General features: G+C 34.5%; 1 protein-coding gene across 1 annotated transcript; it reads right to left on the bottom strand.

Moving 5' to 3' along the window:
* Window positions 1-1,360: 1,360 nt before the first annotated feature.
* Window positions 1,361-7,831, bottom strand: LOC130976804 (protein ESMERALDA 1). The gene is made up of 10 exons (XM_057901729.1): window positions 7,133-7,831; window positions 6,030-6,099; window positions 5,693-5,760; window positions 5,500-5,588; window positions 4,319-4,516; window positions 3,381-3,585; window positions 3,103-3,270; window positions 2,637-2,804; window positions 2,359-2,549; window positions 1,361-2,209 (listed from the first exon to the last, which is right to left on the bottom strand). The coding sequence occupies exons 1-10, from the start codon at window positions 7,517-7,519 to the stop codon at window positions 2,047-2,049; spliced, it is 1,707 nt and encodes a 568-aa protein (XP_057757712.1). The 5' UTR covers window positions 7,520-7,831; the 3' UTR covers window positions 1,361-2,046.
* Between the last annotated feature and the right edge of the window lie 6,057 nt (window positions 7,832-13,888).

Raw genomic sequence — 13,888 nt, forward strand, 5'->3', positions numbered from 1 at the left:
ATAAATTATTTTATATTTATATTTTTATCATAAAAATACTTGTTTTAAAATGGTTTTAATAAATAAGAGTGATAAAATAATTTGAGAAAGAAAAAAATCAAATTTTTTGACTTCTTCAAAATCACTTAAACAAACTTTCAAAAAGTTAAAAATATATTAAAAAAATTGTACCAAATGAGCTTTTAGTCAGATCACTTTTCTCTTTATTGTTATATTAACCTAGTTACGTAAACAAGGCTGCACATACACGGGAAAATAACATAATTCACGAGCTCACATTGTTGTTATTGATTGTCTCTGATAACTTTATTAGCTGTGGCAACTGGCAAATATATGTAGACATGAACCAATAAACAATAGGACATATCAGCTACAAAGCCAAAGTAAGAGTTAGTAGCTAAGGCTGCATTTATTTTAGAAAACAAGACACGACAAGACACTGATAATAAAACAGGATAAAACACTGAGAATAAAATAGGACAAGACACTGATGGACAGAAACATAAAATATTGTGTTCTTGTATACTGTTTGGTGATAAATTAAAATAAATTATGAAAATTTAATTTATTCTCATTTTTTTTCATTCAAAAAATTTGAGATAAAAAATATAATTATAAAAAATTAATAAAATTAACAAGAATAATGAAAAAAAATAAAAAATAAATTATGTCCCTTGTTAGTGTCTCCGTGTTCTTCCTGTCAAGATGGACACAAAATACACTGAATACACTAATTCAGTGTCTCTGGACACATTGTCTCTGTCTATGTCTCCTCTGCCAAACATGATTTTGCCTCTCTGTATCCCTGTCTCAGTGTCCTAAGTGCCTAAATATCCAAAAGTAAGAGTTAGCATATCAGTTTGCATGTGCAATATCTACCTACATGTTAACATTCTGATATTTTTAAAACTTACAGAAATTATCCAAAAAATGTGCATTTCGATAACACAAATACTAAGAATTAGTGTGTCAAAAAGCATACATTCTAGTGGTTACTTCACTAGGAGCCTTAATAAATGAAGAGAGGCAAAGAGAGATACTCAAAATGGATACCATAGAAAACTTAGAATTAAGAACATAAAATAAGCTTTATGATTTTCATTACTTTTTCTTTTTATTCTTCATAGAATTTTAAAAAGATCAAAAACTAAAAATAAACGAAGGAAAACTCAAACGAAACAAGCCTTAAAAGAGAAGTCCAATTTCTTGTATATAGTTTTCATCCCAATTGTTAAGGCAGAATTTCACAAATCAAGTCTTGCAATTTTTCCAATACCAGGTCCTAAGGTTGAAGCAAAACTTTGAAAAAAATCAATAGAACTCGTATTAACAATGATTAATTCTATCAATTCATCCCTGATTAACCAAAGTTTCGCAATTTCTAATCATAAATGGTGAGCTAATTACATCCACTGGAATCATCACTACAACAATGTGGGCACCAATGTAAAAGAATAACGAATGTGCTCTCACTAAAACAATGAAAGCCCTCTCAATATGAGGGGAAAGGAAACAACACAAGAAAAAAGAAATGATACTAAGGACCCTGAATTTTGTTAAATGTACAAAGAGCTATTTGGTTGCTAAGCCTTAAAACACATGCATACTCGAGGTAATGTACAAGCTATCGTGTGAAGTGAAGGAACTTGGGGTTTGTTCTTTTGATTCTTTGGAACTGGCTAGTCCAATAAAGTAGCTGCAAATTCATAAATGAAGACATAGATTAGCCAATGTTCTTGGGACAGGTTCCGAAACTTGACCCGTTCAAGCAACTGAACGGGGTTCGATTCTGTACTGTGCTGTGCTGTACTGGCATCATGTGCAAAAAAGATGCCACTCCCTTGGAAAACTCAATCCAAAAATACAATTTGGTCAATGGTACTTCCAACAAAATCCTTTTAGGCTCCAAAAATGGAGTGTATGCCCTCTCACTGAATGGAAAGGGGAAAGAATGAAATAATCACAATACCAGAAACGCGGTCAGCAGCAAGGCATGCTCACACAAAATTATAGGGTTAATGGAAACGCCCATCATTCCTGATTAGATCAAGCGGCTGATGAAGATCTTGAGTTGTCAGTTTTGTTGGCATGGCACATGCAATCTGGGCACGGGAAGCTATAGATCGAGTCGTTCGGTCTCTTGATCTCAACTCCCTTGGAATCACTATTGGCTCTCATGTTCAGCAGTTGACGCTTGAAACTCTTCCATCTGGAAAGAAATTTAAGTTAACTATAATTACTAATCATGAAAGTATAACTATAATTACCGTCAATTATGACAAATTAACTTTTACTAGGAGCTCATGGCTATTATTATAGGCAATAAAAAATAAACAAAAATACCCATGTTATACATACCCTATATTGGGATTATCAAACAGCAATGCTAACTTCCGTTTATCAGGTTTAATTGTCTTAGCATGTCCACCATACAAGTATCTTCTGTGGCCCAGCAGAAAATGAGGGAAGTTACCACCCTGAGTCGTAACAAACGCCTCACTATGAAGACAAACAGTGTAATCTATGGCAGCCATCCTGGAAGAATAATTCTGGAAGAAGTAACTCAAGTCAAAATCATGGCAATAAATCAATACTGATCATGTAGTGGACAATTATGGTAGAGTACTAATCTGTACCTTAAATGGAGCAAGTTCCTCTTCTGTTGCAAGAGTTTCCTTAGTGTGCAAATTAGGGAACATTTCAAGTAATGGAGCCATTGTTTTTTCGGCATTATATATCTTTCCAGATGCCAAAAAGATAGAAGTGTTCTTTGTGAATCCCATTCCTCTCAGCATCAGGCCAACCTGAAGACATGGAAGAATATATAATAACAACAAATGCAGTTAAGGGAATAACCAACAAAAAATTATTGTTTACAGAGAATCTTACCAAACAAATTTCTACAGCCTATTGATTTGTGTTTTCATTTTCTGTTTTTGTTCTAATGTTCTCTGTTTTTAAGATTTTGTGAAAGAAAACAAGTGATAATAAGAAATGAAAACAGAATTTTCGTTATTTTTCTTCATAAATTCATCATAACTAGACAAGCATTCCTTGGATATTCTTCCTCTTATAACAGAAATGGCTCAAGGAGATTAGTACCTCTAATGGAGTGAGGGGACACTTCCCATTGATCCGGATGGCTCCAGGACGAATAACTCGTCCAGGTTTTGTAAACTTCCCTTTCCAACCTCTTTCTCTTGCTGCAATCATGTCTTCTCTCTCCTGTTCTCCACCATCAAAAACACAACACGAGAAAGCGACCATATCCTGTACATGGAAAACCATGGGACAGCAGTTGCAGCAAAGCTTAACATATTTGCCATATAAATATCTTAACATCAAGCTTATCAGATGCTCATCATTTGATGAAATCTAACCTCTTCAAAACGAAGATGTACAGAGACATATTTGCCACCATTGATAGCACTGCGTTTTCTCATTCTTTCAACCAAGGATTCACCAATAGTCAATAAAGGATTTGAAAACCGTAAAGCTTCGTAGTTCGCTAAGCATCTAAGGCGTTGGACTGCTGGAGGAGCATCAAATGACAATCTATTTGCAAATGGTGAAATCCTGATAACCCTGCATGAATTAAACAGAATTCAGTACCATACTGAATATTCCATCTCCCTTATGTCAACACTGAAGATAGTAAATATATTTGATAATAAATTTCCCATTTATTGGACCAAAAAAAAGTAACCATCTATTATGTCCCATTAGGAGCAAAGACAGACCGTATAATCATATTGGAATATGGGATGACATTCTCCAACATAATAGTTGTATAAGATGTGTTCTCTTCATGGGATTGAGTTTTATTTGTCACTAATCCAAAAGTTTGACCAGCAAGAAGGTAAATAATGCATTTAATGATAAAGACTATCAAAAAAAAAAAAAATAACATTTAATGATTAAGACTTACCAACTTTGCCCAAACATAAAGGCCTAAAAATATCTTCAACAGAAAATTGATTTTATAAGATGGGGTATCAAGCATTAGAGGATCAGGAATTCTTAATCCTCCCAAAAAGAAAACACAAACAGTACTTTGCTCAGAACACTACAGGTATACATGTGAAACCCCTCAGATACAGCTAGGCACATATTCCCAGCAAGAATAATCTTTACATTAGAGACAAACCTAGCATGTCAATAAAGCTAAATTCAAGCCACAGCACACAACATTTCTATTCTTTTCTTTCTCTTCCCATATACCACAGAAAAGTATATCAATTATTCCCAACTATTTAACCAATAACAATTAGAGATCAATAGCAACAACAAAGTCATTTATATAAACACATATACTTACTTTTCCTCGAGTAACTTTGGAAGTACCACATCTTTGTAATATTGAATAGATGACCATGCCTTGATCCTGAAATTGTGGACATTTGACATATTGCTGCCAAATCTTTCCATTAGGTACTCAGGAATCCTGTCAACTATTTGCACATCATTTTTCAAGGTACTGATAAAATATTCTTCGTCATAAATGTCCTTGAACTTGCTGAGAAATGAGAAACAATACGATCATTTTAGTCCTTTTTAAAACAAAACATCTTGATGGCTTCACTAACATCATTACAAATATCAAGAAATTGATTAGAACCAAATATTTCAAAACCATAAACATGACATAATGCTTCATCTGGTGAAACAGCTTAACAACTGCCATGTTATATTCACTACTAGAATTTCCTCTAACTCTAATATTTTTTATGATCAACAGTAAAGATACTAAGATTTCACAATGTTGTAATTGTTCTAATGCATAATTGATAAAAAGCAGCTTCAAATGACAATATATAAGGTATCTAGGCAATCCAATTTGGCAGATACGAAATGCATATATAAAAATGTATTCATGGTTATGCAAGTTCTTTAGAAAATAATGTAGCAAAGGAAGATCTTGTATATAATGCAGTTGTATAAACAATTTCTTATGCACCTTTCAGTTTATTTTCTTTGAGTTTAACACCTTGGATAGATACTATTAGACTTGCCCAAGTTTGACTTAGCTTAAGAGTGATCCTTTTTTTTTTTGGCTATGAAAAATATTTCATCTATGGCAAGTTGAACAACACACTTATGGCCATTCTTCACTATTCTAGAACCCAGATCTCTTCAGTTCATCCCTTTCACTACCAATATCTCAATCCTGTATGGCATATGGCCTAGAATACTGTGTCTAGAATTTTTGGGGAATTCAAACTAAATTATAACTCTTGAGAATAGTGGGAATCTGAATTTCACTTGAATAAAAACTCTTGATGGACATAGGTAAACACTTTTACGGGTTTTCTAGTATTTGTTATCCTCCTTGTAGTTGTATACTCCCCCCCCCCCCCTCCCCCCCGCGGGGGGTTTCTTTTCTTCTCTTTATAATTTTTTTTCTTGAAGAATCTAGAAATGAATTGTATTGAACAATTGACAATAGCAAAAGTAAAAATACACATATAAAAGAATTAAAAGACACCCAAACAGACCAACCTAGGATCTTTCCATATGCTATGATAATGGAAGTTGGGAATCACAAGGGTAGCATTGAGATAGCCGGCCACAGCAACAGCATTGCATACCTACAAAACATTAACATCATTCACAAAAGTAAACTAGTTGAGATTAATAATAAACTAAGCATACTTAGAATATATAAAAACAAGGAATGCAAGGAGACACTAACTGATGTCCGTTGCTGATTTAAGCCACCATTAGCTTCTACATATATGAATCCATTTGATTCAGGTAGGCCTGTCGATAACATAAAACGTAAATCTATTATATATAATCATAGTTAATGAAAGAAGTATACTAGCAGAAGATCAGGCACGGTTCCTAGTCCTAGATATATTGTGCCCAGAAAATATTAAGCAACAAGATCAAACATATGGTATCCAAATAAGAAGGATCAACTTCATAAATTAGCTGGAGCTCTAGAGCTTTTAACATAAAAGTTACACGTCTGAGAAAAATGGAAATGGCATCATACACTTGAATAAATAAATATAAGCATATTTTACCTTGTGAAGATCTGTTAACACATGGTTTCCACTCGCCACCTTTATATGGAATCTTCCAGATTGTTGATATCTGAATGGAAGTCACTAGGTCGTTACACAAAGTAGCCATAACAGGATAATAGCAAAAACAACAGAATAGAAAAGACAAAAGAGAAAAAGAAGAGGGGGGGACTCTAGAGTATGAAGATCTATAAAGTACTTAGAAGAAAATTAGATAACAGAACGGTTTCAACTTTTCAAAAGATGAAGATAATAATTAGATAAGAAAGATGCCTGATCTGAATCAAATGTCCTATATAGCCAATGCAAAGCCACAAAAAAATTAAAAGAAATGTATTCCTTCCTATCTATATTAATAATGACCTAAGTCAAGAACAAATGCACAGCATAACTAACTAGTTGTTTTCTTATCTCAAACTGCCTAATAAAATACATGCTCGGCCCAATAAACCTCCCAACTCCCACCATGAGAGAACTTCTAACACCATCACAATCACAACATTCATACACAGATAATTCATCAGAAACAGCTCCCTAGTAGCCAATTAGCCATTGGCGAAATCACATGCGAAATGAGAGGCTAACTAGCTGTCTAGCTCAATCTCTTATTGCTTAGTTCATCAATCAGTAACTCACCTTACATTCAAACTTGTGGTAACAAAACTTCATAAAAATGCATCAGAAAGCTTAAAGGCTTCCTACCCAGTCCCACTAGCAAATCAGCAAAACTTGTCGAGAAAACAACCAAGCAATTAACTTATTAACAACAAATACACTGCATAACTAGCCACAAATAATCAAAAGCTACAGTCAAATTCTATATCCAAAGAATATATATATATAAGCATATCGTTCAACATCCAAAATATCAAAAAACAAAGCATTATAATAATGCATCACTATCTCAGTTTCCATCTTCCTACTCTCCAAATTCTCTAATTCCATAAAACACAACACACATATTCCATCTTTCAATACCAAAAGCAAATCACAACTTAACAAACAATAAATCCCATCCAGAAATAAGAAAACTCCAGTACAGATTTGAAATCCATTGAATGCGCAAAACAAATTGAATCCGAGCAAGGGTAACAAACACTAACCGCATCTGCAGAAGAATTATCAGCATCCATCTCAGGGCGTAGCCTGGCGTAGAGCTGAGGGCTACGGTAAACGGAGCCTGGCGCAGGGCGGTGCTTGATGACCGGAACGACGTCGAATGAGGCGGAGCCCATGTAGAGAAGCATCCCTGAGATGTAGATTAACGGCGCGAAAAGGAAAACCCCTTGCCGCCGCAAAAGCAGCGAAAGAAACGACCACGCAAGGCGCTGCGCGGCGGTCCGGCCAACCCCTCCGCCGGCGCCAGGGTGTCCCGGAGAAAACCTTCCTGTTTTGGACCTACCGTGTCGGAGCCTTGGTGATCGCAGTGGTGACGGCGGCGGCGACGGCGATGAGTGGCCACTGCTCGGTAGCCTGTTATACGCGTGCATTTAATTTTTGGGAATTCAAAAACCTCTCTTTCTCTCTACATCACAAAACTCGCACCTCTCTCTCTCTATTTTTCTCCTAGTTTCTTTTTTTTTTTTTTTCCTTTTTCTTTCTTCTCTCTCTACCCTTCGAGATAATTAAAATCCAGAGGGTGGAGAGACAGAGGAAGGGCAAGGGGTAGCAATGAAACGGCGGCGTTTTGGGTGGTCAGAGAAAGAAAGAAAGAAAGACGAAACGGCACGTGGGTTTGGCTGGCAAGCTTGCTAGCTAGGCTGGGAATACAACAACAATGCCTTCGCAATTATGCAGTTTTTGTTTGATGAGAATTGAGAAAACAAAAGTATATTTGTTTTTTGATGTTTGATTGAGAGCGATAGGGCTAGCATGCACCTTCTTGCTTTTTTTTTATTTATCTTTATTTAATTTTTTTTTTAAACAAAAATTCAACACAATAAAGTAGAATATATTATTGCAAAAAATAAAACAATATAAATGTTAAAACAATTTTTTTAATTTAAACCCTTATTATTATCGAGACTTTTTGTGTGATGGTAGTGCAGGTGCGTGAAGGAGGTTAGATTATAATATAGTAATAAACTAATAATAAATTAATAATAAGAGTAATAGTAATGTGGGGGTGGTTCAGATCAGAACAACGTCTTTCTTGCTTTCTTTGTTGGTGTTGCTCTCTTGAGTGTGGAATGGGAAATGTGGAAACCACTTTGGGATTTTAATGCGTAGCTTTCATTTCGTGCCCAGAAGATAATACAAAAAGGAAAAAGGGTCATTATTCTAGTTTTTGATCTTCCAACAATTGAAGAAAATGAAAGTTTCATGACTCATGTCCTAAGTTGCTGATGCCACCTCATTAGTTTTCTCCTAAACATATTGTCTATCTTTTTCTTTTAAATGTATTTAGCGAAACTAAATTTATGTTCTTCTTTTTTTTTAAAAATAAAATAAAATAAAGTTTACTGTGTCGTGGATATGTTTATGTAGATATATTATGGTCAACATGTCTTGGAAAATTGTTCGACTGCATAGAATTTCCACAAGTTTTTTTATATATAACCAAAACGTTTTTGGATTAACTTCTTTTAAATTAAAAAAAAGTAAGAATTTAATTATTTTTAAATTAAAATAGTAAAATTTACGTACAATGAAAATTATAAATTTAATAATTAAATTTTTACTTTGTTCTATTTCATCATCAATTAATTGTTTAGTTTAGAAGAAATATTTTCACAAAAACTTTTTAATAGTAGAATAACCAAAATGTGTGTGTTTAATCCTATACGAAATGCGAGCCATATAGGGGTGGCAAACGGACTTAAATTCGCTGGGCCGACCCGCATAATCCGTCGAAAAAGGGGAGTCGGATTAAAAAATTGGAACCGCCAAATAGCAAAAGCCCGCCTAACTTACACCGCTTAAATCGCAGATTTTAGCGGGTTTTGGCGAGCGGGGCTGGTTTCTCCACCGGGTTTAATATTTTTTTGGTAAGGGATATTTTTACAATTTTTTTTTTGCCAAAATCCAACTTTTCCCAACCCAACTTACAAGAGAATAAAAATAAAAATTGAGTGTTTTGGATTATGTTTATTTTGTTTTAGAGACAATATTTATAATTATGTTTTGAATTATATTTATTTTGCTTTGGGAACAATATTTATAATTATGTTTTGGATGAAAATTTGGTTTATAATTATGTTTATTAAATATTTATAATTACAAAGACTTTAATGTTTGTGAATATAAAAATTATAATTTGTTTATACTTTTAGAAATTATATAGTTAAAAGTAAAAAATAGAAAAGATTTTTTTATGCCTTTATATATATTATTTAATAGTTAAAAGTAAAAAAAAAAAAAAAAAAAGATATTTGGCAGGCTTAGCCCGCCGACCCGCCAGCCCACCGTTAGGCGGGCGGGCTGGGATTCTGGAACCGCCTCACTAGGCGGGGCAGGGCGGGCTTCCCCGCTTGCCACCCCTAAAGCCATATTTAAAAATTATACAAAAATATTCAGATTAATTTAAAAGTTAATATATTTTGCAGATTAAAAAAAACAAATATTTTATACATACAAAAAAATATATATTTATATATTATTTCATGTAAATAAATTTTTTGAATTAATCTTATAAAACGTGATATTCAGAGAATCTATTAATGTGAAATATGTATTATTTTCTGTGGTCATATAAAATGCATAATTTTCACATGTCATTCGAAGAGTGCACAATCACGCTGCAAGATGTAGCGTACAGGTTAGGTCTCTCGATCGACAATCAGTATGTCAACGGATGCCTCGCAGACGTCGAGCGACATATCAAAGGTGGCCGCCCAACATGGGCATGGTTCGAGGATCTGTTGGGTATTTTACCTCTCGCGAACTGCATCGACAAGTTCATGATGAAGTGCACTTGGGTGCAGGAGACATTTAGTGAGCTCCCGCAGGGTGCAGACGATATGAGACGGTTAGGAAGTTTGTCCGGACGCATATCATGATGCTCTTATCGACGCAGCTATTCGGTGATAAATCTGGTACACGTCTTCACATTCGTAGGCTACCCTACGTGGCCAGGCTAGAGGACATGGGTTGATATAGTTGGGGGTCTGCTGCTCTGTCATGGTTATACCGGTGCATGTGTCGTGTAGCCAATAGGAATGTTGTCAAGTTAGCTGGTCCATTGCAGGTGGGTCCTGTCGACACTAACCAACGACTTGCAATCACGAAAGGCCTCGATACACGATGGATATGTCCAAAAAAGCCGATGAAAATAAGCTGATGAGTCATTCACTTGCTCACCAACTCGCACAGGACTCGTCCTCAACATCGCGACACTACCTGACATCGTGATCTGCACACTAAGTACCCATCACGGCAAATCATTATATGACTCTTTCCAATCTCTGTAAATCTGTGGCACACACCTTCTGCTTAACCATTCAAACCCTCATGTAAGTCAGTCTAAACCCGAAATGTGTCTCTATTGCATTCTGTAGTACCTTGGTCGAGATGGCAGCATCAGCTCTAATCATGGGTAGTATGAAGGACGATATCACATGATAATCAAGCATCTTGTGTCTAACACTCTAATATTTTTAAACTAGGTTTAAGTTTTATTTGGATTATATTGGTCGTTGATTTTCAAACCTTGAGAAATTTTTAAAACAATATAAAATCTTCATATAAAAGTTTATATATATAAAAGTAGTGAATAACTAGTTTTTATTAAAATTGTTACTAGTTGAAAAATAAAGTGGATCTAGAGATACTAACATGAGAAACGGGCGTGCTAAACTATAAAGGCACAAACAATGACAAACTTTACTCATGTCAAATAATTATTAAAAAAAACATCATAATCACAATTATAATCACTCAATAAGGATAAAATAAGACACATAGAAAATTTTAATTCTCTTAATTTATCTAAATATGACTAAAATGATCGCCTGTTCTTCTTTCTTAAGGTAAACGCTTAATATTTCGTATCTACGTTCTTGATAGCTCGCTCCTAATAGTGCACTTATCTTTTCACCTCAACTGAGTAGTGTATTGCTTTGTACTGTATCGTTCCTGAAGATGGTACGGAGAGAGGGGTGAGAAACAAAAATTTCTCAATAGTTTATCTATATGGTGTCATCGTATCCATCTCCAGCCACTCCGAGTTTTAAAATAAAACAGTGATGATGCAATGTTGTTCAATTATTATTTCCAAAACTTTTTATTAGTCGGAGTGGTGTGACTTTTAGATGCTTCTTATTTACTTATGTTATAACATGTGTGACACATACAAAATGTCTATAGCATTAGAACATATAGAATGCAAACTCATAAATCTTAATTTGATGTTCTCATAGGCCGTAAAGCAAGGCAAAATAAATAATAGAAGAATAGTAACATTGGCATAGATAAGTCAAATAGAATAGATCTGAATAAAATAAAGATCTTAAACAATATCATAAATCAAACAAAAAGGATAAAAGAAGAACAATCATGATCACACTTTTTATTGTATTTTTCATTACTTTTTCTTGTAGCTTTTATGGAAGGTATTGAGCTCAAATCGGTATAAAAGGTAGTAGTCCCCTTCCCTTACCGAAGGTTCTTATCCCAAACGTTTTGACGATCACTTTCTCTTGCCGAAGGATCATATCGATATCTTTTCTTTGGGGGTCACCTTCTCTTACTGAAGGATCATTCTCTCACTTCAATTTACAATCAAGGTTATTTAGACATACACAAAAAGAAAGTTATGTCAACAAAGATATATTATTATATAAAATTAATGGGAGTTCCCTTCCCTTACCGAAGGTTCTTATCCCAAAAGTTTGCTGATCACCTTCCCTTACCGAAGGATCATCTCGATTATCTTGTCTTTGGGGGTCACCTTCCCTTACCGAAGGATCATACCCTCAGTTCTTTAATGCACATAAGTTGGTTATTATAATGCATAATGTGTATGAAATAAACAGATATTATATCATGACATGCAATACTAACATCTATATAAAAATAAAACATTTAAGACACGACATAAAAAAATTAGTATAAAATCCCTATCTCCACTGAAATTTCTATATGTATCCCTAATTCAAATAGATGCGATTCGTTAGGGAATAAAGACTTATTCCATGGTTAGATTTTGTATATGTTTTGATATATGTATGAATCTTTGACTGGATAGAAAGAAAATCTCCATATTCCGTCATTTGCATAATTCAAAACGGATATCTTCTCGAATAATATATGAGTGGACTTTGTGAATACTAGAATATTTTGTATAAAAAAGAAAGGGAATATAATGAGAAAGGAAGGACTCAAATAGCTCTTAGGTATGTACAGATTGTGTTAGGAGAATCTAATTCGCATTTAGGTGAAATCTTTAATCTAAATTGTCACTTTACAAGCCCTATAACATTTTCTAAGTTTGGAATTTGAAAATAGTTATTAGACACAAATTTATATAGAATTGAGTTAACTTTAAAAAATATTTTAAATGAAGTTAATCAAATAACCACAGCTTGAGATATTCTCAAAATACTATTAGTATATCAAGCTGGCTGATAAGAGCGCTATTTTTTACTATGGACTTGTAACAGATTTATCTACCTAATTTAATTTGAATATGATTTTGTACTGAACTTAAAGAATAAAGCTAGTTTTCTTATCCTTTCATGTAACTAAAGATCATTCAAATCCAATAAATATAGAATTAACTATGATTATATCTTAAAAGGTTGTTTATTGTCGGTTAGAGATTTATTACCACTAGTGTTCTCATATATTTAAATCTTAAATTAGAGATGTTATTTTTTCAAATGTATTATTTTCTAATTGTTTATTTTGAATTTAAATATTAAATCATTATTATTTTAATTAATTAGCTAATTATTGAATAATGAACCTGATTCAAAAAGTTGGGATGTTACACTGTGATCACTAGATATCGATATGGCTAGACAAGTATGAGGACTATTGTACCATTTTACCTTTCAAATACTTCTGTGCTGGTGGAGACTGATCCGAATGAGCAATGTGCACCCGTTGCTGAACTCCTTGCATTTTCCATAGTACTTGCGGTTATCGGATTGTAACACTTTGTACTCAACCCCACAGTGGATGTTATAAGTTTTCACGCTTAACACGACCTCCTCTTTATCCTGAAACTGCTGATCAACAATTCAAATAGAGCTCCTATATTCTGTGTATCTCTGATCCCGAAACCAACAAGTACTCCTGAATCTCCTGTTGTGCCATGGCATCCAAGTCCAAAGATGAAAAGTGCGAGGATGCTCCTCCACTCATAACTAGAGTAGTTCTTGCTATGTCATCATCACTATCATAAGCTATCGTGGCGGGTTTCACATCATCATCATCATCATGCAGTGTATCCTCGACATCATCCGGTACTCCATTCTCTTTGAAAACCGAGACCATAACAGGAGTTCCGGATGTCACAATCGCAAGTTCACCCAACAGTCCAATATCGCCTATTTCTTTGTTAAGACTGCGGTTTAGATTAGCTGCAAAGGACGGAGATGCAACTAAAACTGCGTCAGATGCAATCACCAGCATAGATGACGAGGCACCAAGAGGCATTCAACTAGAGTGGCTGGCATTGTTGAGGATTGAGGATTCCAGTGCGAACCTCCAGAACTACAGACCACATTCACAAACTTTGCCAATAGCTCAGGAGTCCTCACCTCAGAAAACTGGCGACGACAATGGAACAAAACTTACAAATCTTCATCGCTGCCTATGACGAATGAATCATACTTCATATAATCATACAACACGTAAATTCAGATTCTGTAGAATAACTTCTCCATCCGTTTCACGCCTTGCAGCCCCAGTTTTTG

Source organism: Arachis stenosperma, chromosome 4 (genome assembly GCF_014773155.1).
Source record: "Arachis stenosperma cultivar V10309 chromosome 4, arast.V10309.gnm1.PFL2, whole genome shotgun sequence".
In the NCBI taxonomy this organism is placed as follows: Eukaryota; Viridiplantae; Streptophyta; class Magnoliopsida; order Fabales; family Fabaceae; genus Arachis; species Arachis stenosperma.